Source organism: Adiantum capillus-veneris, chromosome 20 (assembly GCF_014529385.1).
Source record: "Adiantum capillus-veneris isolate H3 chromosome 20, ASM1452938v2, whole genome shotgun sequence".
In the NCBI taxonomy this organism is placed as follows: domain Eukaryota; kingdom Viridiplantae; phylum Streptophyta; class Polypodiopsida; order Polypodiales; family Pteridaceae; genus Adiantum; species Adiantum capillus-veneris.
The window spans coordinates 16474389-16502354 of record NC_140950.1 but is presented as its reverse complement, the minus strand read 5'-3'; the positions used below and the strand labels follow the sequence as shown (position 1 = coordinate 16502354).

Sequence of the window (27966 nt, the reverse complement as noted above, 5' to 3'; positions counted from 1 at the left end):
TAAACCAAGAAAAAAACGCACATCATATGCAGTCTTGGGCAAATCCCAATTACGTACCTGTTCCACCTTCGCGAAGGCTAGCTTTACGCCTTCTGTAGAAATGATATAACCCAGATAAGTAACTTTAATGAGAAAAAACTCAAATTTCTTAGCTGCAATGTACAACTGACACTCATCCAAACTGGTTAGTACCCTTTCGACATCCTTTTCATGTTGTTCCCACAATGCAGAAAAAATGAGAATATCATCAACAAAGATGAACACACATACACAAACCATATCGCCAAAACGGCCTACCATGAGACGATTAAACGTATCCACGGCACCTGTCAATCCAAAAGGCCTAACCACATACTCTCATTGTACTCGCTCTGTGTGAAACGGTCTTTAAGATGTTGCCTTTGAATACCCGTACCTGATGGTATCCACTTTTGAGATCGACCTTGCTAAAGACCTTTGCCCCATTGAGCCTATCAAGGATATACTCAATGCGAGGCATCGGAAACTTGTTCTTGACGGTCATCCTGTTCAATGCCTTGTAATCAACACACAAACGAGACGAACCATCCTTTTTACGGGGAAACAAAATATGAGCAACAAAAGGACTTACACTAGGACGTATAAATCCTCTAGCCACCAACTCCGTGAGTTGCCGCTCTAACTCTTCTTCATGTGTCTTGTTCAAACGGTAGGGAGCCTTACTGATTGGTTGTGCCCCCTCCGTAAGCTCGATACAATGGTCCTCCGGCCGCTTAGGTGGGAGACGGGGTGGAAGATCATCCTGCAAAAAGAGATGCTTAAACTTGGTAAACAAAGCTGAATACCAGTCTGGAGTCTGAATGCTCAAGGTAACTGGAGCAGCATAGATGAATGCCGCTTGTGCTCCTCGTCGTAATTCACGCTTTATCTGCACATGAGAAATGAGAAGCAAAGAATACAGATCCTCCTCAGCACGAATGATCATGGAAGAGTCACTCTTGGCATTTAATATGAGAGTGTTGTCCTCCCAGTCAATAAGAGGGTTATACTCACAAAACCATCTAATGCCCAAAAGCATATCACATCTTGAGAGAGGAGACGCAATAAATTTTCTACGGACAGCAGCTTATTGAACTGTAAACAACACATCAAGGCACTCTTGCGTGATGAGAGTCCATACCGAGAGCGAAGCCGACACCTCGAGAGGAGATGTCTGACTAACCTCTAGGCAGGCTCTCTCTACAAGAGAGACACTAATCACATCATGCATACTGCCTCGATCAAACAATATGACAAAACACTGACCCTTTACATGACCACAACACTTCATGAGAGACTCATCAATGTGTGTGTCAGAGACATGAGAAGATTCAGCTTGGTTCATTAAAGTGCTTGTGGTGGTTGTGGGTGTCTTAGGTTCTTTAGGTGGGGTTGTCTTAGGACAAGCCGCTTTAATGTGACCCTTGACGTGACATTGATAACAACGACCTTTCTAGCATAAATGACTTGTTTTTCTGCCGTTATGTATCCTCCTATAATTCCTTTTGCGGCTTTTTCATAAGGAGTGAGCTTAGGTTTAGTAGGTGTTTTAGCTTTACCCTTAGATTCATTGTTAGATTTCTTTTCCCAAGAAATAGAGGAAGACTGGCTAGAAGAATTATCGTTCTTACCATTCTTAGGGTTCTGAGAAGTCTGGGAGGTACTTTGACACGACTTGTTCTCCTTAGGCTTGCCCTTGTTGTGCTTCATCTCTTGGGAGAGAGCAATTGCTACCGCCTTGTTGAGATCCGCGGGGTCGAAGACTTCTATATCAAACTTCATATATTCGTCCAACCCAAAAAGGAAAGCCTCTTTGCGCTCATCATCCGATTTGCGTAATTGGGTGCCGAGCTGCAAAACACGATTAGAAAAAGACATGACTGGTATACCATTCTGCTTGAGGTTGCGCCAATCCTCTTTCAACCGCACTAGGTACAGTGGTGGCATAAACCACGCCTTGGGCTTGTCTTGGAAGTCGGCCCAATTGAAAGAAAGGGGCGCGCCTTCCTCGGCTTCCTCTAGCTGCGCGGTCAACTGTGCCTCTTGCCATGCGTGGTACCAATTAATGGCATCACCGGCAAGGTACATAGCTGCCGTCAAAACCTTGCTATTTCCTATCTTCTTAGTTGTCGCAAAATAAACATTAAATTAATGCAACCAAGAATGAATAACACTAGCATCCATCTTACCGTCATACTTACTGAAAGTCAACTTCTCAGTGACGGGGTTGTTGGAGTCCGAATCTCGGTTTGGGCCACTTGAGGAACCACCATCATCTTTGGCCGGCTCGGGTTTCAAGGTGATAACCTGTCGGACAAACTCTTGCATGCGTTGGTCTCTCTACGCCTCACGCTCTGCCTCCAAAGCCGCTCTCCTCTCTTCGGCCACCTTCTTTCGTGCTTCGGCCGCCAAGCGCGCTTGCTCACGCTCACGCTCAATAGCTGCCTTTCTTTCTGCTTTTCTTTCTTTTCATTCTTCAACCGCCAAGAGCGATTACTCACGCTCGCGATCCAAAGATGCCTGTCGTTCTTGGCGCTCCCGTTCCATGGATTCCTGTCTTTCTTGGTGGTCCTGTTCCATGGATTCTCGTCTTTCTTTGCGCTCATGCTCCAAGGTATCGCGTCGCGCTTCTTGGTGTAACATCATATCCATCATCGATTTGACCAAAGCCTCCATAGGATTTGGTGCAATCCTTGGCGTAGATGGGGAAGGGGGCGGGTCAGAAAAACCTCCCGGTGAGGAAAATTCTTCTTCGCCACTTCCATGCTCATCATCTCCATGTGAAGTATCCATTCCGCTTCGGGTAATGACCATACACTGAAGTCTTTGGTTCTTAAGTTCACGAGGAACTTGGGTTCTTATGGATCTTGGGTTCACGGGTTCTTGAGTCTTGAGGTTCTTGAGGTTCTAGAGTCTTGAGTGTCTTGAGGTTCTTCTTTCGCTTGCAATCTGTGTTAGAAAAGGATCTTCTCTTACCCGAGCTCTACTCTTTTCCAAAGACGCACCCCTTGGCAGCCTTGCGCTCACACCAAGGTTGCTTTTTCCCACCTCACGTCCATTGGCCGGCCGCTAAGTGCACAGTCCGCTCTCAATTAGTGAAAAGAGGCACAAGGGGAGGTTGGACAAGCCCTTCTTTCTTGGGTTTCCTGTCACTCTTCAAAAACACGATTAGGAATCGACATGCCCAAGTGGACTTGGGTTACGTGCGATCGCAACAAGCAAAACAAAATCAGTGATTCTTTCCTTGAGTGATACAGAACACTGCCAAAGCTCTGATACCAATGTAAGGTGCAGCAGATGTGAATGTTGAACTTTGCTCAAGATAAGTGCTCCGAACTGTGCTCAAGGTTCCTTTTACTTACGGAAGGGAGAGCCTTCCGTTCCTTTAGTGAGAGAGTGCAAATGATCACAAACAAAGTGGTAAAACACTGTGAATGAAGGTGTTGAGACTGGGAGATAGAGAGAGAAGAATACGACATCAGAATGTTGTCTAACCCTCCTCCGAAGGCCCCACTCTCTATGGCGATAGCGGTCTACTATTGATTGCACAAATATTCTACAATGCAGTGGACTTGCCGGCGATGTCGACGACGATGAGGACGACGACGAGACGGGCTGAAATCTGCAAATCTTTAACTGCTGAATTCTGACTCTATGTTGGTGACGACGGTGATGACAACGATGTAACAACGACGCGCTGAAAACGCAGATGCTGAAATCTGTGTTTCTGGGCTGAAACTACAAACTTCGGTGGATCTAACCATGCGGCGAGGAACAGATGCGGGAAGGTGAGATCTGCGAGGTTTGGGGGCTATTCTGCGGTGTGTCTATGCTGAAAACTGAAAACGCTGAGGCTATGGGCTGATCTGACGCCATGGATCTGCAAAACGCCGAGGCTGATCTGCAAATCAAAAACGATGGGCTGAACTGAAGCTTGATGCAAAAACGTTAGGCTACTTGCTGGAGTCTGCTACTGTCGAGGCTGATCTGCCATGCAAAAACATCAAATTAATCACTCGTCGTTTTGTAGTCTCCAAACTTGTAGGATATGATATCATTTTGGGCATTAAGTGGTTTCGCAGGTTCAAGCCCATTATCGATTGGGAGAAGCTCACGTTTCTCATCAAAGATTATGTGTCATAGACCGTCTTCATTCGAGGCGAGAGCGGTATTCCAAAGAGCTACGCCAAGGAGCCCAAGCGGAGGTCATCTCTGTCAACCTCACATCAAGGAACTTGGGTATCCCTGATAGGTATAGTGAAGGTTTTGTCAAGGTCAATTCCGTACTTACACACCCTCCCCACCGACCTATGAACATTGTGTCCAACCAATTGCATGCTGGGAACACAAGTAAAATTTTCTCTCAACCGGATAAAGAGAAGCCAAAACCAAGTAAATTCTTGTTTAGGAGGCTTCGCCCTCCCAAGGTGTCACGTGACACATCTAACCCTATGTGTACGTGGACAAGCTACTTCATGACATAGTTTCAGCTCAGTTAGATTAGGAAGTGATCTGACACTTTTGTGAGTCTGTTCGCAGACCGTGCATGTCCAGACACTTAGAGTAGATGCATATCCTCTGGTTGCACATAGCATGATCATCAAATTTCCATCAGAACCCATCAGGAGCATTTTTACAGTGCATAGACCTATTTTCCCTATTTTTGACATTTTGCACTTATTATTTTTATGTGACTTTTGTTGGGAACTGGGTAGGGCAAATTCAGTAAGTGACTATATAAAAAAAACCTAGCGATAGCAATTCTGGCAGAAGAGGCAGTAGGAGCATTTGCTCAACAGGCAACTTCTCAGCAGGACCCCCAAGATGTCCTAGCGTTTTTGCATCACAGCAGAGAAGCTAGCGTTTTTGGATCAAGACCAGCCCTGGTGTCTTTGTACAGCAAATCAAGCAAATCAACCTAGCCATAGCAAGACAGCAAGAACCTTAGCGTTTTTGCAAGAAGAACAGCTTTCAGCCCTAGCGTTTTTTCATCAGCCTCGCAGTCCAGCGTTTTGCAGATCTACCATGACAGAACCACAAGAGGAACCAGCGTTTTCAGTTTTCAGCACTTAGACACAGCAGAACAAGTCCCGAACCTCACAGATCTCACCTTCCCGCAGCAGATCCTCGCCACACGGTCAAATCCCGCGAAGTTTGTAGTTTCAGCCCGGAAACCGCAGATTTCAGCATCTGCGTTTTCAGCTCATCGTCGTCGCATCGTCGTCGCATTGACGTCGTCACCGACATAGCGTCAAAATTCAGCACATAAAGATTTGCTGATTTCAGCCCTTAGCGTTTTCAGATTTCAGCCCGTCTCATCGTCGTCCTCGTCGTTGTCGACATCGTCGGCAAGTCCAAGCATTGTAGAGATTTGTGCAATCAATAGTAGACCGCTCTCGCCATAGAGAGTGGGGCCTTCGGAGGAGGGTTTTGACAACATCTTGGTGTCGTATGCTTCTCACTCTATCTCTCAGTCTCAGCACTTTCATTCACAGTGTTTATCCACTTTGTTTGTGATCACTTGCACTCTCTCATTAAAGGAACGAAGGCTCTCCCTTCCGTAAGTAAAAGGAACCCTTGAGCACAGTTCGGAGCACTCATCTTGAGCAAAGTTCAACATTCACTTCCGCTACACCTTACATTGGTATCAAAGCTTTGGCAGTGTTCTGTATCACTCAAGGGAAGAACCACAGAATTTTTTTTGCTTGTTGCGGTCACACGCAACCCAAGTTCTCTTGGGCATGTCGATTCCTAATCATGTTTTTTAAGAGTGACAGGAAACCAAGAACAAGAAAGAAGGGCTTGTCCAACCTCCCCTTGTTCCTCTTTTCACTCATTGAGAGCAGACCGTGCACTTAGCGGCCGACCAATCGACGTGAGGTGGGAAAAAGAAACCTTGGTGTGAGTGCAAGGCCGCCAAGAGATGCGCCCGCGGGAAAGAGAAGAACTCGGGTGAAGAGAAGATCCTTCTCTAACACAGATTGCAAGCTAAAGAAGAACCTCAAGAACCCAAGTTCCTCGAGAACTTAAGAACCAAAGATCTCAGTGTATAGTCATCACCCGAAGCGGAATGGATACTTCGCATGGAGGTGATGGGCATGACAGTAGCGAAGAAGAATCTCACCACCAAGGAGGTTTTTCGGACCCTACTTCCCCATCTATGCCACAAATTGTACCAAATCCTATGGAGGCTTTGGTCAAGTCGATGATGGACTTGATGGCACAACAACAAGAAGCGAATCGTGTTGTGATGGCACAACTAAAAGCGAATCGCATTGCCATTGAGCGTGAACGCCAAACCAGAAAGGAAACCTTGGACCGCGAAGCGCGGTTGGCAGCCGAGGAACGAAAAAAAAGAAAAGCACAAAGAAAGGAGGCGGCCGAAGAAAGACGAGCAGCCTCGGAGGCCGAGCGTGAGGCACAGAGAGAACTACGCATGCAAGAGTTGGTCCGACAGGTTCTCACCTCGAAGTCCGAGCCGGCCAAAGATGTTGGTAGTTCATCAAGTGGCGCAAGCCGAGATTCGGACTCGAACAACCCAGTCACAGAGAAGTTGACTTTCAGTAAGTATGATGGTAAGATGGATGCTACTGTTATTCATTCTTGGTTGCATCAATTTAATGCTTATTTTGTGACAACTAAGAAGACAGGAAATAGCAAGGTTTTGACAACAGCTATGTTCCTTGCCGGTGATTCCATTAATTGGTACCACGCATGGCAAGAGACACAGATGACCACGCACCTAGAGGAAGCCGAGGTGGCGCGCCCCTTTCTTTCAATTGGGCCGACTTCCAAGACAAGCTCAAGGCGCGGTTTATGCTCCCACACTACCTAGCACGGTTGAAGGACGATTGGTGCGGTCTCAAGCAAAACGGTATGCCAGTTATGTCTTTCTCTAATCGTGTTTTGCAACTCGGCACTCAATTACACAAATCGGATGCGGAGCGCAAAGAGGTATTCCTTTATGGATTGGACGAGTATATCAAGTTTGATGTGAAGGTACTTGATCCAATCGATCTCAACAAGGCGGTAGCAATTGCTCTCGTACAAGAGATGAAGCACAACAAGGGAAAGCCTAAGGAAAACAAGACTTCCACAAGTACTTTTCAAACTTCTCAGAACCCTCCGAACAGTTAAAACGCTAAGAATGGTAAGAACGACCTAAGCTCACTCCAGATGAAAAGGCAGAACAAGGAATTTTAAAAGGATACATCACGTCGGAAGAACAAAGCATTTATTCTAAGGAAGGTCGTTGTTTTCATTGTCACATCAAGGGTCGTATAAAAAGAACATGTCCTAAGCTTGAATCGAATGAATCTAAAGAATCCACAGAACCCACTTCCTCTATCAATGCAATAAATGAGAACACGAGTGTGACCCAAGTCTCTCATGATCCTCCCATTGATGAGTCTCTCATTAAGTGTTATGGTCATGTGAATGGTGTAACAGACTTGGACACTCCAAGTCAAGAATCAACCGCGACAGCACCAAATAACCACTTCAAAACAATTCACAGATCACAATAGATTTGCACTGGCCCGGCGGAGTTCCGTGCCTAGAGATATTGGCCCCAAAGACTGGCGCCCCTTTCCGTATTTCTTTTTGTATTAATCAATCATCAAAGTACAAGAGAGCGGTTAGGGTTTCACTCTCAGACTCTGCGTCCAGATGCTCTGAGAAGTGAGGCCCTCACCACTAATTTAAAGGTTACAAGGGATGCCCAAAAGCAGAGCCCCAAAAGCTTTTAAAATCAAAAGCATCAGTTCTCTCTCTCTCTTAGAGAGTCTTTTCTCTTTTTTTTATAAAAAAAAGCAAAAGCAAAATTCGCGTCGCTCATCATTTTCCCAAAAAAAAAAAATTTAATAATCTGCCTCCGCGATTTCCGGAATTTAGGGTTTTTGGCAAAAATTAGGGTTTGCAGGAATTTTAGGGTTTCTGGCAGAAATTAAGGTTTTTGCTGTCCGCCACGTCATCACTTTGTGGCATACCCCCCTCTTGAAAGCATTGTAATCGACCGCGATTACGCCTGCAAAACCGACAAAAGCCATAAACCGTCTTAGCAGACACTGACTGTTAGTACCTACGTACTAGGAACACACATCTAGCACATGTACAAAATCGACAGTCACATCACACGACATCACCAAACATCACAGGACATCACATGACATTCAACATTCATTCGGATCTTAGACCATGATTTATCGGCAATGTAGCTAGCAATCACATCTAGGTCCAATCGGGACCTCATCGATGTCCGATTGACTAACCCCTATTGCAACCATGTCTATTCGAGATCAAGTAGACCAAAATGCTGCAGTCATTTCGGCTATCAGTTCCTGCACTCACAAGAAGTCAAGAACAAATCAATATCATAATCAGGAATTCCATTTCATAAAGTCATCCAGCAGAATACTGTCAGCTCTCAGTATCCCTGAAGCTCAAAGAGACATCAGTGACTTTAGTATCAAAATCGAGGCATCTGCTGACAAAGGAGTGGAGTGACTCCCCTCTTGTGCATCCCACTGCACCAGATCTCCGGCCAAGCTGAATTCTGGGTTCCGTTTGGAGTAGACTATGCTAAACCAAAACATCGAGGTAAAGTTTCACAATCCGAGGAGTATCTGCTAGGTCCTCCTCCTCCATCCACTTCGCATCAAATCCAGGAAAGTTCTTGAACTAAACCAAGAACCGCCTTCAGACTTTACCTTTCTTCGTATCGTTATGTGCCAAAATCTGTTCAGGAACAAGGATCTTCTCGTTTTCTTCCACTTCGGGTTGCTCATCAGGCACATCACCTTTAAAAGGTTTCAAGAGACTCACATGCAATGCATTGTGAATCCTCCAAGTATCTAGCAGTTTCAATCGGAAGGAGACATCATTTATCTTGTCAATAATCTGGAAAGGTCCGTAGTATCACATACTAAGCTTTGGAAAAAGCCTCTCCTTTCCCTTTTTCTTTCTTAGGCGTGCCTTCTCAAAACGTAAGAGCACCCAATCATCCTCCTTCAATTTCATGTCGCGACGATGGCGATCCGCTGCCTTTTTCTGTCGTTCTTGAGACTTCTGCAAAGTCTCGCGAACCTTGGCAAAAGCCGTATCCAGATCTCGCGTATATTCATCCGCTTCAAAGATCTTATCTTTCGTGCTCAAGAAGGGTGGAACCTTCGCAGCACCTTCAACAATCTCAAATGGCGCCTTACGAGTCGACGAGTGTATCGTGTTATTGTAGGCAAATTCCACCAAAGGTAAATATCTTTCCCATTGAGTCTTCTGATCTGAGATATAAGACTTCAATAAATCTAGAACCACTGAATTGGCAATCTCGGATTGCCCGTCAGTCTGCGGGTGGAACGATGACGAGAACTGCAACCGCGTGCTAATGTTCTCCCAAATTGCCTTCCAAAACAAACTCGTAAATCTGGGGTCTCTGTCGGAGACAATTGTCTCAGGCATGCAATGTAATCTGAAAATCTGGGCCACAAACAGTCTCGCCAAGTGATCCGGCTTGACTGTTTTCTTCACTGGAATGAAATGAGCCTGTTTGCTTAAATCTGTCAATAACAATCCAGATACCATCGTGACCACTCTGTGTTCTCGGGAGATCAAAAATGAAATCCATTGCTATACTTTCCCAGGGGCGGGTGGGTATGGGTAAAGGCTGTAACAATCCCTGTGCTTTATGCCTGTCAAACTTGACCTTCTGGCATACCTAGCAACTGCGCACAAACTCTTCCACATCTTTCTTGAGTCTCGGTCAAAAGAAATATCTCTCTACCCCTTTCATGGTGGTAGCAATGCCGCGGTGACCCGTAAAAGGTGGACAGTGGCATTCAGTCATAACCTTTTCCCTCAACGGCTGTGTAACGCACAACATAGTCTTTTTCATCAAGTAGCCTTCCCGAAGGGAGTATCCCGCTACTGTCTCCCCATCCCGTATCCGTGTGAAAATATCTGCAAAATCTGTATCTGTGGCATACTGATCGACCATATCCTCGAAGCTCCTATGATGTATCGCGGAAATAGCCAGAACCAACGGTTTCCGAGACAAAGCATCTGCCACCACATTCTTCTGTCCCTGCACATGGACAATCTGGAAGTGAAACTGTGACAAGATGTTCGCCCACCGCATCTGCTTTTCCGAAAGCTGCTTCTGGGACAAGAAGTAGCGCAAACTCTGATGGTTTGTAAAGACAGTAAAATCCGCTCCGAGTAGGTAATGCCGCCACTGAGTAAGAGCGTGGATAACCGCCAAAAGCTCTTTCCCATAGATCTGTGCTGTCATCTCCGGCCTAGAGAACAAACGGCTCTCGTAAGCTATGACATGGCCTTCTTGCATCAAGACCGCACCCAGACTACGACCACAAGCATCACAAAATACTTCAAATGACTTCTGCAAGTCCGGCAAAGTCAAATCTGGTCCTGTAGTGAATTTCTCTTTCAATGTCTGAAAGGCAGTCACCTCTGTGGGTCCCCACGAAAAAGGTACTCCTTTCTGTGTCAAGATATGCAAAGGGGAAGCAACCTCTGCAAACTTTCGTATGAACCGCCTATAGTACGAACACAGTCCCAAGAAGCTTCTAACTTCATGGACATTCCTCAAATCGGGCCAATCACGGATAGTCTCTATCTTGGCCGGGTCCATTCGCACTCCTGCTGCTGACACAATGTGTCCCAAAAAGTGTATCTCTAGTAGGAAAAATTCACTTTTCTTTGCATTAATCACTAACGTGTGATCTCGTAATGCCTGAAAGACTTGAAGCAGATGATCTCTGTGTTCTGCCTCATTCTTGGAGAAAACAATGATGTCGTCAAAGAAAGTGCGAACAAATAGCCTGTACTCTCGAAATATCATGTCCATCATCCGGTTAAATGTCGCAGGAGCATTGGTTAAGCCAAAAGGCATCACCAAAAACTCAAATAACCCAAAAGTCGTCCGAAAAGCTGTCTTGTAGACATCTCCTGGCGCTATCCTGATCTGATGATATCCACTCTTCAAGTCAATCCTGCTAAAGCACGAGGATCCCTGTAACCTGTCGAGTATATCATCGATCCTAGGAATCGGAAATCTGTTCTTGATGGTGATTTCGTTGAGAGTGCTATAATCGATGCACATTCTCCAAGATCCGTCTTTCTTCAAAACCAAGAACACTGGAGAGCAATACGGTGAAGTACTAGGCTGGACAAGACCCTTTTCCAAGAGGTTTTTCACTGAGTTCATAATCTTTTCATTCTGTACTCGGCTCACACGATAAGGTGGCCGATTCGGTGGCGTGCTTCCAGATATCAGATCAATGGTATGATCTTCAGGCCCTCTCAAAAGCAATCGGCATGAGCGTGGAGAAAAAAATCTTGGCGTTCTTTTCTTCAGGTCAAAACATATTCAACTTTTATCCATCGTTCAGTTCTCCCAAAAGAATGAGTAAGAAAACTGAAGTTCTTCAAGTACAATCTCTAAGCCCTTCATTTATCAAAGTCGCTTTCTCGGCCTGGTAGTCAACCACGGTGTAGTTCTTGTGGTACCAAGGGATCCCGAGTAGAACGTCACTCACGTGCCCTGAACACCCCTGTCATTGCAAACGAAGTTTGCCAATGCTCGGTGTAATGGCAACATCCCATCCGGGTGCCAGTCGAACTACCTCCGCCTGTGGCATCAGTCTGTCGAGCGTAGTTCCAAATCGAGCCGCCAATTCCAAGTGAAAAGAAGTTGGCCTTGGCTCCTTCAAAAGAGCTTCCTGATCCTTCACTTTGCCCCAAAAAAGCGGCAAAGTTTGTACTTTCATTCATTTGATTCGGTGCAGGTCCCACGCCATGTGGTACCAGTTCTGCTTTTCTATCTGCCTTTTCTGCCACACTCCTCAGCTGCTCTCGAACTCTCAGACCTGTTGTCGTCTTTATCATTCTGTTCTTTCTGTGCCTTATCAGGGCACTTTGCGGAAATATGTCCATGTTCCCCGCATCCAAAGCACTTCCCCTCTCTGATGAAGCGAGTTCTCTTCTCAAGAGTAAGCTTGGGTCGTGCATCCTTTTTTTTTTCTCTGGGTTGCTCTTTTTCATTCTACTTTCATTCCCAGAAGTCTGTTCGGCTCGTTGTGTCATGGCCTCATCTGTGGGGTAGGTCAGACTGCCAGAGTGAATGGCAAAGCCCCGCTTCGCATGACTCATCAACTCCTGAATAGAAGCTGACTTCTGTTCCAAGCAGTGGTCTCGGATCTTTGTAGGTAGACCCAATGTAAACCGCTCAATCTGTTCTCTGAACGAGATCTTCTTGAATGAAGAGGCAGGTAGAAAAGAGTTCCAGAATCTTTCACAGTAAGAATTCATTGCATCGCTCTTGGTCATCCGGAGATGGTTCCAAGCAGCTCGTATATCTCGCTCAAACTCTTGAGTCAACCAAGAAGAAATAAAAAGCCTCTTGAATTTCAGCCATGTAACTGGCACAGTCTTGCTTAATAGAAGCGTGGACCACCAAGTGCGAGCATTCCAATAAGAGGCAGCTCTCCGAATCTTGGAGTGCTCTGAATAGCGTCCTCCCGCGAAAGCGATGTCAAACTGCTGTATAAAAGACAAAGCCTTCGAAGCATCGGAGTATCCCGAAAAAGTATCAAACTTAAGTGCTTGGCCACCTTCATTAAACTCTCGAACTTTCTTGCTTTTATCTTCGAGAAAGTCATACTGGTTGGCTTTGTAAAAATTCCTCTTGTTCGCATAAAAGTTTCCGTTGTCAGAGTCTGAACTGTCCGTAGACGAGTCCTCTGTAGAAGTGTCACTCACTGGGCGAGACTTAGACTTCCTTGCCTTTTTCTTGCCCTTTCCGAAGCGTTGTTTCTTGCTTCTCTTTTTGCTTTTCCTGTCACTGTCAGAAGAAGAAGAAGAAGAACTGGGTAGGCCTTCAAACTTGACGCGCTTCTTCAGTTTCTTTGCTTTATCGAATGTCGACTGACGACCCAAATATCCCGGGAAGTCAGTACCTTTCTTCTGCTTTTTGCCTTTCCTTTGGACGTTGAAAAGTTGAGCAATCCGTGCATCAACCACGTTCTCCAGTTCCTTCTCCGTATATTTCTTGGAGGCAGAAGGTTTCTTGAGAGCGGGTTTCGGGAGTGGTGTTGTGGTTCTCTGCCACTCTGTCTGTACCTCTTCCAAAGAGGTCTGGTTCATATATCTTGCCATCTTCGGGTCCTTGGCAAAATTGAGCATCATCTTTGTTGCATCATCAATCAATTTTCGACGCTCCATCTCTCGCTTCTCCGCTGGAGTAGGCCTAGGCGGGCCATACTCCGTGCCGGAATCTTCGTTGTGATCCCTGCCCGCATCTCCAGATGCAGAGGGAGTCGACTGATCATTGCTTGAAGCCATAGGTGCCACGGAAAAAAAATTCGAAGATCGGATTTCCCGTAGAAGAGAAATCGGCCGTGCTCTGATACCACTGTAACAGACTTGGACACTCCAAGTCAAGAATCAACCGCGACAGCACCAAATAACCACTTCAAAACAATTCACAGATCACAATAGATTTGCACTGGCCCGGCGGAGTTCCGTGCATAGAGATATTGGCCCCAAAGACTGGCGCCCCTTTCGGTATTTCTTTTTGTATTAATCAATCATCAAAGTACAAGAGAGCGGTTAGGGTTTCACTCTCAGACTCTGCGTCCAGATGCTCTGAGAAGTGAGGCCCTCACCACTAATTTAAAGGTTACAAGGGATGCCCAAAAGCAGAGCCCCAAAAGCTTTTAAAATCAAAAGCATCAGTTCTCTCTCTCTCTTAGAGAGTCTTTTCTCTTTTTTTTATAAAAAAAAAGCAAACGCAAAATTCGCGTCGCTCATCATTTTCCAAAAAAAAAAAAAATTTAATAATCCGCCTCCGCGATTTCCGGAATTTAGGGTTTTTGGCAAAAATTAGGGTTTGCAGGAATTTTAGGGTTTCTGGCAGAAATTAAGGTTTCTGCTGTCCGCCACGTCATCACTTTGTGACAAATGGTCAACGTTTTGTCATATTGTTTGACCCAGGCAGTATGCATGATTTGATTAGTGATTCTCTTGTCAAAAGAGCCCGCTTGGAGATTTGCAAGACATCTCCTTTCGAGGTGTCAGGCTTCTCTCCAGGTATGGACTCTCTCATCACGCAAGAGTGCCTTGATGTTTTGTTCAATGTTCAACAAGTGTCCTTCCGGAGAAAATTTGTAGTCTCTCCTCTTACAGGATGTGATATGCTTTTAGGCATTTGATGGTTTCGTGAACATAACCCTCTTATTGATTGGGCGGAAAATACGTTCATTTTCAATGTCAAAAGTGACTCTCCCCTTGTCATTCGTGGAGAGCAAGTTGTTCATTCTTCATCCCTCATTTCAAATGTGTAGGCTAAGATTGAAAGGATTCAGGAGAAGGAGACTCTCTCAGTCTCACTCACATGATTTGCATGATAATGATAAGCGAGATGATGAGCATGATGCTTTGCAAGAAAAAGATGTGATTTCTCACAAGCATGATGATTTCCAAGAAGATGATATGATTGTTCACAAGGATGATGGTTTAGTTGACACTTTTTCTAGTGAAGCTAACCTCGTTGCAGATTCGATCAATCACGAAGAACCGATCTTTGCTTTCGAGTCGAGGTCCACAGAACCCTCACAGGAAGATTCGATTGATCACGAAGAACCGAACTCGGCTCTCGAGTCAAGGTCCAAAGAACCCCCACAGGAAGTATTGTGTATGCGCATGATTAGTCAGTACGCATTGTTCGAGTGTGTCATTCGTGATGCTTTCCTGTATTTTAGTCACCGTCCTTATGTGATCCCTTTTCATAGGCATGACATATTGTACGTTGAGCACAATTCACTCATGAATGAGCACGGATGTATACGGATTACTCATGAAAAGCTGAAATGTTTGCACCCAAGGAATTCACATTCCATGTCTCTTCCTTGGCATGACAGTTTTCGGAAGAGCACAAGAAGGATTGAGCATCAAGCATCGGCATTTCCATTGTGTTTTGCCACAGTTGATTGATTTAGATCAGAAAGTCAAGATTCGACCCCGTTGTTTACGTGTGTTTGATAAACAGTTTGGCACTCCGTCTCTTTGTTCATCTACATTGCATGCACAGTCTTTTCGGAAGACTAGAATTTTTCCAATCACTTTACATGGAATGGGTATGTTCATGTTTTTGTGTTGGAAGTGGTTTCAAGAATTTTCATTTTCGGAGATTCTTGAAGAAGGTAGACGCATGACTACGGACAAAGATGAAGCATCGAAGGAGCCACACAAGACTGTCGCTTTCGGCACGGCCCAAAGAAGCAAGCGTTGCTGACCTTTAGGAAGTTCAACTATCGCATGACCCACGCATCAGAGTGGGCCGGTAAAGAGTCCTTTCCAGGATTCAAGACATTGTTGGCCATCTCCCTCGACGCCATACAATTCGGTACCAGTACCTCACTTTGAAAAGGAGGGGATGTCACGTGACACATCTAACCCTATGTGTACTTGGACAAGCTACTTCATGACATGGGTTCAGTTCAATTAGATTAGGAAGTGATCTTGCACTTTTGTGAGTCTGTTCACAAACCGTGCATGTCCAGAAACTTAGAGTAGATGCATATCCTCTGGTTGCACATAGCATGATCATCAGATTTTCATCAAAACCCATCAGGAGCATTTTTATAGTGCATAGACCTATTTTCCCTATTTTTGACATTTTTCACTTATTATTTTTATGTGACTTTTGTTGGGAACTGGGTAGGGCAAATTCAGTAAGTGACTATATAAGAAAAACCTAGCGCTAGCAATTCTGGCAGAAGAGGCAGCAGGAGCACTTGCTCAACAGACAACTTCTCAGCAGGACCCCCAAGATGTCCTAGCGTTTTTGCATCACACGAGAGAAGCTAGCATTTTTGGATCAAGACCAGACCTGGCGTTTTTGTACAGCAAATCAGCCTGGCCACAGCAAGACAGCAGGAACCTTAGTGTTTTTGCAAGATGATCAGTTTTCAACCCTAGCGTTTTTGCATCAGCCTAGCAATCCAGTGTTTTGCAGATCTACCGCGACAGAACCACAAGAGGAACCAACGTTTTCAATTTTCAGCACTAGACACAGTAGAACAAGTCCCGAACCTTGTAGATCTCACCTTCCCGCAGTAGATCTTCGCGGCACAGTCAGATCCCACGAAGTTTGTAGTTTCATCCCGGAAACCGCAGATTTCAGCATTTGCGTTTTCAGCGCGTCGTCGTCGCGTCGTCGTCGTCATCGACATCGTCACTGACATAGCGTCAGAATTCAGCAGATAAAGATTTGCAGATTTCAGCCCTTAGCATTTTCAGATTTCAGCCCGTCTCATCGTCGTCCTCGTCGTTGTCGACATCGTCGGCAAGTCCAAGCATTGTAGAGATTTGTGCAATCAATAGTAGACCGCTCTCGCCATAGAGAGTGGGGCCTTCGGAGGAGGGTTTTGACAACATCCTAGTGTCGCATTCTTCTCTCTCTATCTCTCAGTCTCAGCACTTTCATTCACAGTGTTTATCCACTTTGTTTGTGATCACTTGCACTCTCTCATTAAAGGACGGAAGGCTCTCCCTTCCGTAAGTAAAAGGAACCCTTGAGCACAATTCGGAGCACTCATCTTGAGCAAAGTTCAACATTCACTTCGCTGCACCTTACACAAGGGTATGGTCTTTTGGTTTACCAGTTCTCTTTCTTCTTAAGAAACCAAATTCATTTCAGTTTTGTGTGGATTTCAGGGCACTCAAGACAAGGATGGTCAAATTCCAGAAGCCAAGACCTCACATGGCCTTTCTTTTGGAGCGTCTACAGGAGGAACAGCAAGTTTCCAAAATGGACCTGATGAGCTGCCGCAACAAGAGTGGACTTCCAAGAAGCAATCCAAAAGAAGAACCATCAAAGATCATTGTCACCAAGCCAAAGCGTTTTTGAATGCTTCCATTACAGTGTGGCAATACAAGAAGGAAGCAAAGCAATATTTCCTCAAATTCAAGGATCGAGGGACACATGAAGCGGCTTGGGTGGATGAGTAATGTTTCACCAACTACCCGGATTTGCTAGCCTCATACAAGGAAGCAATGCACATTGGTACCCGTACCTCAACTTAAGCAAGAGGGGATGTCACGTGCACATGGCTCTGTGCGGCACTTGGACATGCTCATCCATCTCCAGAGCCAATTTTCCCCTTCTGCCTAGATAGGAGTGTCTAGAATCCTAAGAGAATTAGTACCAGTAATTTTGTGAGCTTGTTCGCAAGACCTGCATGTCCGGACAAGTCCATTAGAATAGGTTTTCCACTCTAGAAACCCTCTCGCATAAATGGTTTGTACACGCGTTTTGACACATGTTATTACACTATAGTGGCCATATGGCATGACGTGCATGTAGTGTTAGGTTAGAGGAACCCAACAAGCCATCCCCCGCATCGATCGGATTCCCAGGTGGACAGATGTACGACAATTTCACCCAAACTGACCCCCCGGGCCAAACTTTTTGATAAATCATTTTTATAATTTATTTGTTGGGTGTGGTGGACAGTTTGCCCTACCTAAGCTTAAGGGAGTTCATAACTCCAATTTCAGCCTTAGAAAGGAAGCAGTAGACCCCTCCCTTGGAGCAAGTGGCAGATGAGAGCTAGCGCTACAGGATCAGCCAGTGTTTTGCAGAACCAACCCTCACGTTTTGCACCCATTCAGCCTTGGTGCTTCTCCCACAAGCAGATCAGCCTAGCGTTAGGAGATTTCAGCCTAACAGCCCAGCGTTTTCAGATTTCAGCCAACTCCCTCGCCGGAAAGCGGCTCAGATCTGGCCTCGCGATCTTCCCGTTGCGGTTTGGTATTTTGGCAGCCAATCAAGCCTCCCCTCGGCCATTCCCTCGCCGGCATCGAGTACTCCATTGCTGCCCATCATCACCGTCATCAACATCTGCATGTTCAACCCTGAAATACGAGAGAGATATGCTGCGTTTTACGTTGCAATGCTGCGTTCTTGCAGCCAGCTTTCAGCACTTCATTCCTCTCACATTCGGAGCACAATTCAGTCCCAGATCTACCCCTTGGTGGCCATCCGCAATCCCACATCGAGAAGGATCCAAAGGTGCATCAAATCAGCCCCGGAGGTGCCTCGTCTTGAGGAGTTACCGTGGCGACAGTCATTATTCGAGTCAGTAGAGTCTGCACTTGAGGTATTGCATGTGTGTACATTCCATTTACGCAATCTAAAGCAAATACCACATCGGCAACGGTGTGGGGGGCCCTTGAGAGGGTTGGTTGGGACCCCATTGGGTGTCATTCTCCTATTTTCTCTCTCTCTCTCTCTCTCTCTCTCTCTCTCTCTCTCTCTCTCTCTCCACACATCTCTAGTGCATTCTCTCATTCTTGCTCTCCAGGAAAAAGTAAAAGGAACCATCATACGATCTAAAACAAATCACTAACGCAACAAAAAGAAGTAAAGGATTTGTTAAAGTGTAAAACCTAGATCTTCACCATTTCAATTCCGCTGCATCTGACATCTTTACTAGTACGAGTCTGTCAATTATGATCCAAATACCGTCATGCCCACTCTGAGTCCTTGGAAGATCAAAGATAAAATAATCCCCATTGCTATACTTTCCCAAGGTCGCTCAGACTCCACAAAACCCGAGTCCAATGAAGAGGGATGAAAGAAGAGGTGAGATCCCGTGTGGACGGTGCAAAGAACAAGCTTTTTTGCAACGGACTACTTGAAACTAAGCGCCTACACAAAAACGCACACAAGTTACCGTGATGAAATCACTCCTCCCGGAATAAAGTCTGCAAGCGGTCCCCAACCTTCTTATGTTGACACCTAAAGCAAACACCAACAACATAGCACCTGATGCACGATGGTAGATCCACCAGAATTGATGAGAATATTACAAGAAAGAGATTGCTTATGCAGCAGATGAGAGATCCGAGAAGCCCTTGAAAAGAATGCAAATAGATGCTCCAAAAATGCAAATGTCAGCTGCCACAAAAGCAGTTGCTTCGTAATTGCAAAGGCTGATCTAAGACCGATTTTTAATAATTCAAACAATGGCATACCATTTATAGATGCAAAACTGCTCAAATTTGGGTCAATTTGCAAGGAGGTGGCTGATGTGCAAGCTGTCTGCATGATGCAGCAATAAGAGTGCATAGATCTTGCAGAAACGACGCTTCAATTGGCTCAAAACTATCGCCAGCCAAATTTTGACGATTTCCAAAATGGAACTCCATAAAACGCGGGTCCAATGAAGAGGGCTGAAAGTAGTGGTGAGATCCCATGTAGATGGTGCAAAGAACAAGGTTTTTCGCGGTGGGCTACTTAAAACTGAGGGCCTACACAGAAATGCAGCAAATTGAATCAAGTTACTGTGATGAAATTGCTCCTCCAAGCAGTCCCCGACCTTCTTGCATTGACACCGTGAAGAAATAAAGAGAGCATAGAAAAGAGGAGACACACGTTGCAAAAGAGAGGCACAGAGAGAGAGAGAGAGAGAGAGAGAGATAGACGCAGGGGCGGCTACAGTGGGTTCTTCAATGTGGTGATTTCCTCCCAACACCAACAGCTTGATTGGTTTGGCCCATATGAGAGCCTCAACTCCCGATGGTTTGCTTCACATTGTTGCCACTCTTCCATTCATCCTTCTTGTTCCCCCTTAATTTTAGTGGTGGTTGCTTTTATCGCTTTCTACGCCGACTTCGTGGCTCCCTATGACAAGTCAATGACGTGGGACCCCGCATTTTCATGTTGAACATGACACGTGGCTGCCGTACGGAACTTCCGCAAATTGCGTTGGTTGGTAACGTGGCAAGCTGTATGAAATTCCGTGAAGCATGCTAGCTGTTTTGGACAAATTTTGGCGCTAGTTTTTTGGAGCAAATGCTTTTAAAATTAAGTGCTTTTTGACTCAATGCTTTTGAAGACCTATTTTTAGCATCCCTTGTACTCTTTATAAGTGCCCCATGGGCCAGTCTTTGAGGCATCTAAACGCAGAGATTGAAGAGCTGGACTCATCGGGAGTTGTACCATCTTGAAGCAATAATAAAGAAATACCAATAGGGGCACCAGTCTTTGGGGCCAATGCATCTTGGCTCGGAACTCCGCCACACGTTGTCATCTCTTTCTTTATTTCCTTTTGTTATTTAAGTTGTTTGAAGTACTAAAAGTGTGCCAGATGTGTAGTTTGCAACCATCTCTGTGTTTTCGTTCGACCCCTTGATAGATGATTACAATGGTATCAGAGCAAAGCTTGCTCCCTTTCCCTATGCAAACCGAAGCACGATCCTATTGACATGGAAGAAGAACAAAGAGATTCTATAGGAATTATCCTTTTTTTCCCCTTTTTTTAAGAGAAAACAGATCCTATGTTTATCTACACATGGGAGCTATGGAGTGGGATGAAGAAAAACCGAGAAGAGAACGAGGAAAAGAAGATACAGAGTTCGTTTTTGCCCTAGAAAGCTCTAAAAACATGCTTTTTGACGCTTTTCTTTGTTGCAGAGACCTCTAAAAATCTCCTCAACTATTGAGAAATTGGATATGCGACAGAAGGCAGAGTTGATCCTCTCGACAAGCTCTACACATTGACACAAACGGATTTTGATTCCAACAATTTTGGAAAATTAGGGTTTTCAAAAAAAAAGGTTTCTACAGAAAATTTCTGCATATGTAAAATTAATGTTTTTCGAAGCTTTTGTTATTTGTTTACAGATACAAGGTAATAGGAGCAAGGAAGATGCATTTAGAAGCATATGAGAGCATGAAGCTGGACATCCACTCTTTTGCAACAAGGTGAGCCATCTCCTTGAAATTTTGTCTGTTTTGCAAGTGAAATCGAGGATGAGTTGCATATGAAAGCAATCGAGAGAAACGATAGCTCAAGAATGAATCCCATAGCATTTTGATTCAAGATAAGAATCATGAATTTTGTTTTGAAATTTGAATGAATGAATGATGAATGATGAAATAAGATTCTAGTACATCAAGAATTCACAAATGAATGAGATGACTAGATACTGTGGTGAGCGCATCAGAAGTTCTAGAGGGATGAGATGGCCACTCACAAATCTAGGAGCATCAAGACTTCTGGATGGATGAGATGACTAAACTGAATGATTGAAACATAGTGTTCAGTGTGAACTAAGTGTGTGATTTGTGAACTGCATGTTCAGTGAATGTACATCTTTGTGGACTCTAGTACACTGAGACTTAGAGTCAATGTCTACTGAGAAAAATTATGTCCTATAGCAAATTTTGTAGGTGTAATCGAGGACGATTACTCTTCTTTAAGAGAGGGATATGTGACAAGTCAGTGACGTGGCAACAATACGGACCCCCATGTTTCACACTGAACATGACACATGGCTACCAAATGGAATTTCCGCAAATTGCGTTGGCTGGTGACGTGGCAAGCTATACGGAATTTTGTGACACGGGCTAGCTGTTTTGGACAAATTTGAGCGCTAGTTTTTTGGAGCAGATGCTTTTAAAATTAAGTGCTTTTTGGCGTAATTCTTTTGGGGCTCTGTTTTTAGCATCCCTTGTACTCCTTAGAAGAGCCCCATGGGCCGGTCTTTGAGGCATCTCGACGTAGAGCTTGAAGAGCAGGACCCATGGGGAGTTGTACTATCTTGAAGATATAATAAAGAAATACTGAGAGGGGCACCAATCTTGCGTCTTGGCTCGGTACTCCGCAGCATTGTGTCGTCTCTTTCTCTATTTCCTTTTGTTATTTGAATTGTTTGAAGTACTAAAATTGTGCCAATATGTAGTTTGTAGGTATCTCTGTGTTTTCGTCAGACCCCTTGCCGGAAGTGATCACACTCTCTCTTGTGGTGGTGCATATCCGACGGTTGCTTTGCAATCTCCTCAATTTCTTTCATGGCACGTCATTGGTGGATTCCTTTGCTTTGTTGGTGTTTGCTCTACTCGCTTTCGACACCGCCTTTGCAGGATTCCTCTTGCAATGGTGCTTTTTAGCGGCTACTTAGCTATTGACCTGCAGTCTCCTCGATTTCTTTCATGGCATTTCACTGGTGGTTTTTCTTCCTTCATCCTAGATGGACACCTTCCATGGCAATAGTCTTCAGCCTCCTCTCTCCCATCCTTCACCGCCCTATGTCTTCGTGTATCTTTTGATAATTTCTAGGGCTTCTTAATTACGCTCCATACTTTCTTGGATGGTTTTCCTCTTCACACCAATTTAGAGGTGCCTATCTTTCAAAGGCTTTGGTGGATACCCTTTCCCTCCTCCTCTTTCCTCCTAGAGTTGTTGCCGAGGCACTCTTTTGGCAATTGGTCTTTGCAATTGCCTATGGGCGTCTTATGTAACAAATATTATTTTCCCTTAAGAGTAGACACCATTTTGGGTCAAGTAATAGAATGTCAGCTGTGCTTTGAGAGAGAGAGAGAGAGAGAGAGAGAGAGAGAGAGAGAGTAGAATCACTCAAGAGTGTGCTCATAAAACCGGATGAATGAGAATGAGGGGGAGCTCATAACAAGTTGTGTGCTCATAAAACCGGATGAATGAAAATGAGGGGGAGCTCATAACAAGTTGTGTGCTCATAAAACCAGATGAATGCGTCTCTCTCTCTCTCTCTCTCTCTCTCTCTCTCTCTCTCTCATACCTGTGGCCATGGCCGCTCTGAGAGATCGAATGTGAATCTGCTGCCTAGTTACTGCAATGTCGCCGAGTCGCGCAGCCAGCATTAAGCAAAGCCCTCATGATTGTTCAGAGCTGGCATCGCATCTGGATCTCTTTACCATGCCGAGATAAAGAGAATCAGTTGGCGCGTGGATCACTTTTACGTTTCTCTCTATCTAGATTTATACATGCCTTGTTTACGTATTTCCCTTCCTTGTCTTATTTACTTGGTGAGCCAAAGGCTCTTTTCTCCCTATCTTATTGCACAAGCCACCAAGTGGCGACGTCTCACTGGCTGCTTTCACACTACCAAAAAGCTAAGGACAGATTAATAAATAGAAAAAAACGTCGTTGCAGCTTCTCACGTAGACAGTGTAGACTTATACAGCGTCGCAGGTTCCCAGAAGACAGAGACGGATGGTCCCCACTTCATCAAGCCCTTCTGCCATGCGCTCAGATTTGATCTCCTCTTGTAGAGACTCGAGGAGCAGCCTGCTCCGTCCTCCTGCGCACCCAATATGTGTAAGAAGAGTCCTCCTTTGAGGCATCTGGAGCCGCAGCCAGCGAAGTACAGGCAGTTTGCAGGACACAAAGACGTCCACCAGTACTTCGAACTTCTCCACAAGCACCAGTATAGGCAGTTCACAGGTTGATCCCCAGAAGCAACAAGTTTGTGTGGAGAGAGAGAGAGAGAGAGAGAGAGAGAGAGAGAGAGAGAGAGAGAGAGAGAGAGAGAGAGACCCTACTACTGCATTCATATGAGTTCATTTATACTTACTTAGTGAGCCAAAGGCAATGAGTTTTGGTGATTCGACTCTAGATTAGGCCAACTGATCATCGATTGAAATCTGATATCTTTTGTTTCAGTAGCACTAGAACAAACCTGTGCAATGGCTTGATCACACGAAATATATGATCTACTCTCCACCTTGATGATTTGCGAAATATAACCAGGGTTTACAAGGTCGTATTTTGATGAGTAGAACAGACCTCTGCCATGGCTCGATCGCATGAAATATCTGATCTTTGAGAGTGCGCATCATGTCAGGAAGCTTTTTCCTTCACTAGTTTAGACGGAGGCGGAGATAAACAGCTTACATAACTCCCTCAACAAATCAGGTTGCCTCTGATCTTTGCGCTATTGGCCACAGCAACCAAAAACACGCTCTCCGCACTTCACCCTGAAAAGGGTATGGTAGTAGAAACTTTTTCGAGGGGAGGAGGGAGCACCAGCTCTGGCAGCAAAGTTGATTGGTAAATCTTAGTATGCAACTCCTTGTACGCTCGCACTTGCATGACTCTCGCCCTTAATTCCACATATAGTTTCTGGATAGCACAAGGTAGTGAATTTGATGTGCATGCAACAAAGTGAATATGATGCCTTCTGCTATGGGGACATCGAACTCAAGACGTCCATGATCATGGACAATTGGAAATGAGGATACATAATGCAGGTTAGTCATCATTGAGCCAAGAAGACAAAATTGACGACGGAAGTAGCTTACAAAAGAGAGAGAGAGAGAGAGAGAGAGAGAGAGAGAGAGAGAGAGAGGGAGAGAGAGAAGCTAACATTGATCAAAGGACATAGAACATAAAGTTACATCTGCTTCTCTTTAAGCTTAATCAATATCCTACATCTTTTGTATTTGTCTTAATGTGCGTTTTGCGTATGGTAGGGAGGACATATTCACAACATTGGATGTTGTGATTGCAAGCGCGTCTCTAGCTCGAAAACACTACAAGGTCAATTTGCATCCAATTTCTCATGCGCATCCGTTTGCCTGGCACAACACATAAACGCTACGGGGCAGGGCACGGCTTCCGTTTCTTATAATTATTTGGAGAGACCACAGTGCCAACTCTCCACCATACTTTTGTATGGCACCTTTGCATGACGTGCACTGTATATTTTACACTTTCAGTCTGTAAGGTTTCATTATAAGACGATATGTTTAACTATTCACATTGCTTTTCTGTAGCTTGACTCAAATATCGGCCTATAGATTCGACAATCAAAAAGCTCAAGTACAATATTGCAGGCCAGTAAAGCACCGCATTTCTTGTTGCAATTCATTGATGCACTTACCTTTGTATCCTCCCGTGAACACAATAACAATTTTAAAATGTGCATGCTTCTCTTTGAAGTTCAACTAACTCTCTTAAAAATCACCTCTATAATCTCTATTAATTGATCCCACGTAACTTTGTTTCTGACCAAAAATATATAACATTTCTAAATGTATTACCCTCTCAGGCAGTGCTATCGTTGCCGAGTTAGTCACAATCTTGTTTCCTTTAGTGCTAGATAGTAAACATATGTCTTTTATATTCTATAGTTGTTATATAGCAAGGCCCACCAAGCAAGACTAGTTTTTATTTACTACAACTCCCTAATGTTGTACAAGTGACATTTCTGAGGCCTAGCCTCAAGACCATATATCACACGAACATTTTTAGATGGGATCAAGGGTGCGGGTGAAAATGAGGGTCGGGTCAGCCCATTGAGCAGCCCGAATTTACAAATTGGCCAAATTTCCTCCTTGTTAAAATGCTAACCGGAAGTATTAATATAGTCCTGTAAATTTGCACGGTTATTAAACTAATTTCTTGTATTTTCTATTAGTTTTTCTTCCTTCTACTATCATTTGAAACCGGCTCTTAATTATCAACTGGCTCTAGGCTTGCTACGATGAGGCAAACCTTACCCGCACATTGCCGAGGGCTTGCAAATGCCAACTCATAGGGTGCAGGTGCTTCAAGTCTCAAAGTGCCTTGAACTAAACAAAGACACTTGCGCACGAACTTGACACCAAATGAAAAGCTGACAAGCACTTCTTAACAAATAAGCTCGTAGTGGATTGTTGAAAAGGCAATAGTAAGATTATGAGATGGAGTTAGTAATGATTTGGGTGGTGTTTTTAGCAATCAAGTGTGAAGAGTTTACAACAACAACCAATGACTTACCCACACTTATCACATTTTTGCACCTCAATAGGGATTCTATACTATACATAATGCAGCTTAAAAATTTCAAACAAGAACAAGGCCTCCACCGGCCATGCATTGGTTTAGTTCACAAAAGTCTAGACCAAACATCTTAATGTAAACTACAAAAGTGAAGGGTCATATTTGACATGCAATGGGAAATGAAAATCCTTTCAGTGGTACATAGAATAAATGTATAAACTTAGTTTCACTCCACCTAGGCAAGTAAAGATAATTTTGGTGGAGATTTTGTTATCTAACAAAAAATTGATTTTTAATGATATATTTGTCTTTGTTTTATGAGGGGCTTTTTTCAAGACCAATATCGATACCTTTTATAAATTTGTGAAAGTTTTTATTTTTAAAAGCGGTTGAGAAAAAGGAGAGGGTTCGCATGTCCTTGCATCGATTTAGGTCGGTCTCGCTTTGAGGGCATACATTCAAATGAAGGGGTTGTTATCTACATTATTGAGAGAGAGAGAGAGAGAGAGAGAGAGAGAGAGAGAAAATTTATGATTGAGCTCATGGGGACTCCTACTCACCAGGGACACCCTTACCCTTTAAATTTTCAAGACATTGTTATTTTCTTAATATTATCATGTATTTTCAAAAGAGTAGCTAATATTTTTTCCATACAAAACAAAAAAAATGCCTTGAAATGGGTACAATGTTTGACAAAAAAACAACCCTAACATTGGCATCTCAAATGGGGAGAAAGATTTCCCAATTGGAGGGCCTTTTATTAATTTAGAGTTATTAAATCCTTTTTATTTTTGAGAGTTAAACCATGTGTCACCCTAAAAAATCTATAAATCTATACTATACATAATGCAGCTTAAAAATTTCAAGCAAGAAGAAGGCCTCCACTTCTCATGCATTGGTTCACTTCACAGGAGTTTACACCAAACATCTATATCTATACTATATATGAAACATCTATATCTATACTATATATGAAGCAGCTTAAAAACTTCAAGGAAGGAGAGACCCTCCATGTGTCATATTATGCTTCATTTCAAAGAGAACTTTTAAAAAACATTTAATTGAAAATGCAAAAGTGAAGGGTAAGTACTAGGATGGTGAAAAATGAAAAGACACATGAGTGTAGAAACTCAAAAAGACCTTAGTACTCTATCTAAATTTATAATACCTAAGCCTATAGTTTTTGGGAGGCCATTTCACTCCGACCCTCAATTTCAAGGCTGACCACTTTTATTTTTGAAAAACATTTGAAGGGTGACCATGGCTTTCTTTTACATTTTGAAGGCACTTTTATTTTTGAAAAACGTTTGAAGGGTGACCATGGCTTTCTTTTACATTTTGAAGGCTGTAAAAAATGTTTCTCCATGTGTTGCTCAATGAACCTCCCTTGGGAGGTTTGCATGGACCTTCTATGTCCTAAATGATCTTTGACCTCAATGCTCGAAATTCAAAAGCTAGATGCATGTATTCCTTCGTGTGTGTGTGTGTGTGTGTGTGTGTGTGTGTGTGTGTGTGAGAGAGAGAGAGAGAGAGAGAGAGAGAGAGAGAGAGAGAGAGAGAGCCATTCTCTCGATGTGTTTAAATATAAGAGACGAAGTCGACATGCCATTCCTCGAGGTGTTGGGGCATTGCGCAAAGACTTTCCACATTTGCATTGCATTAATAAAGTACATTGAGCTCAAGAATTCAGTGATATGAGTCCAACAATTTGTTATGGATGTCTTGCACACAGTGTATGTGTGTGTGTGTGTGTGTGAGAGAGAGAGAGAGAGAGAGAGAGAGAGAATGCATGTGTAAGTGAGCGAGAGAGAGAGAGAGCACCATTCAGTACAGCCTGTGTGTGTGTGTGTGAGAGAGAGAGAGGGCTCTCACACCGACACTAGAGAGAGAGAGAGAGAGAGAGAGAGAGAGAGAGAGGGAAAGGAGAGTAAACATTGGTTCTACAATCAACAAATCGACAAAGCGACAATAAACGAAATCCACAATCGAGAATCAAAAATAAAAAATCGACATCGACATCTACGAAATTGAGAGTTGACGCAATTTGGAAAGTTTAATCCGTCAAATTCAAGGCAGAAGATGTACAAGCCCAAGGTAGGAGCAGGTCCAAGGTGGATGACAGGTGGGAACTCTAACAATTCTCGGCTATTTTTAAAGGTTTTTACGTTAGATTTCTTTGAGCTTTGTTAGTTCTCTCGCCTTTGGGTTGACTTGGAATTCAAAGGTGAATCTCAAAATTTGTAAGTGGGATTGCACCAAATCTAGGTTTTCTCGAGCGTTTAAAGGCAAATTAGAGTTTTCGAGGCAAATCTCAAAATTTTGTAAGGGGGATTACACTAAATCA

General features: G+C 44.0%; 1 protein-coding gene across 2 annotated transcripts in view; it reads right to left on the bottom strand.

Annotated features, from left to right (window-relative positions):
• LOC147432161 (uncharacterized) overlaps positions 1-22830 on the bottom strand; it is a 41062-nt gene extending 18232 nt beyond the window's left edge. Inside the window, exon 1 of one of the 2 annotated variants that reach the window (XM_086492151.1) lies at positions 22639-22830. In XM_086492151.1, coding sequence (XP_086348277.1) covers positions 22639-22720 — 82 coding nt within the window. In that variant the 5' untranslated portion in view covers positions 22721-22830. The remainder of the gene's footprint in view (positions 1-22638) is intronic. The other variant, XM_086492152.1, reaches the window with a different exon arrangement.
• Positions 22831-27966: the final 5136 nt, after the last annotated feature.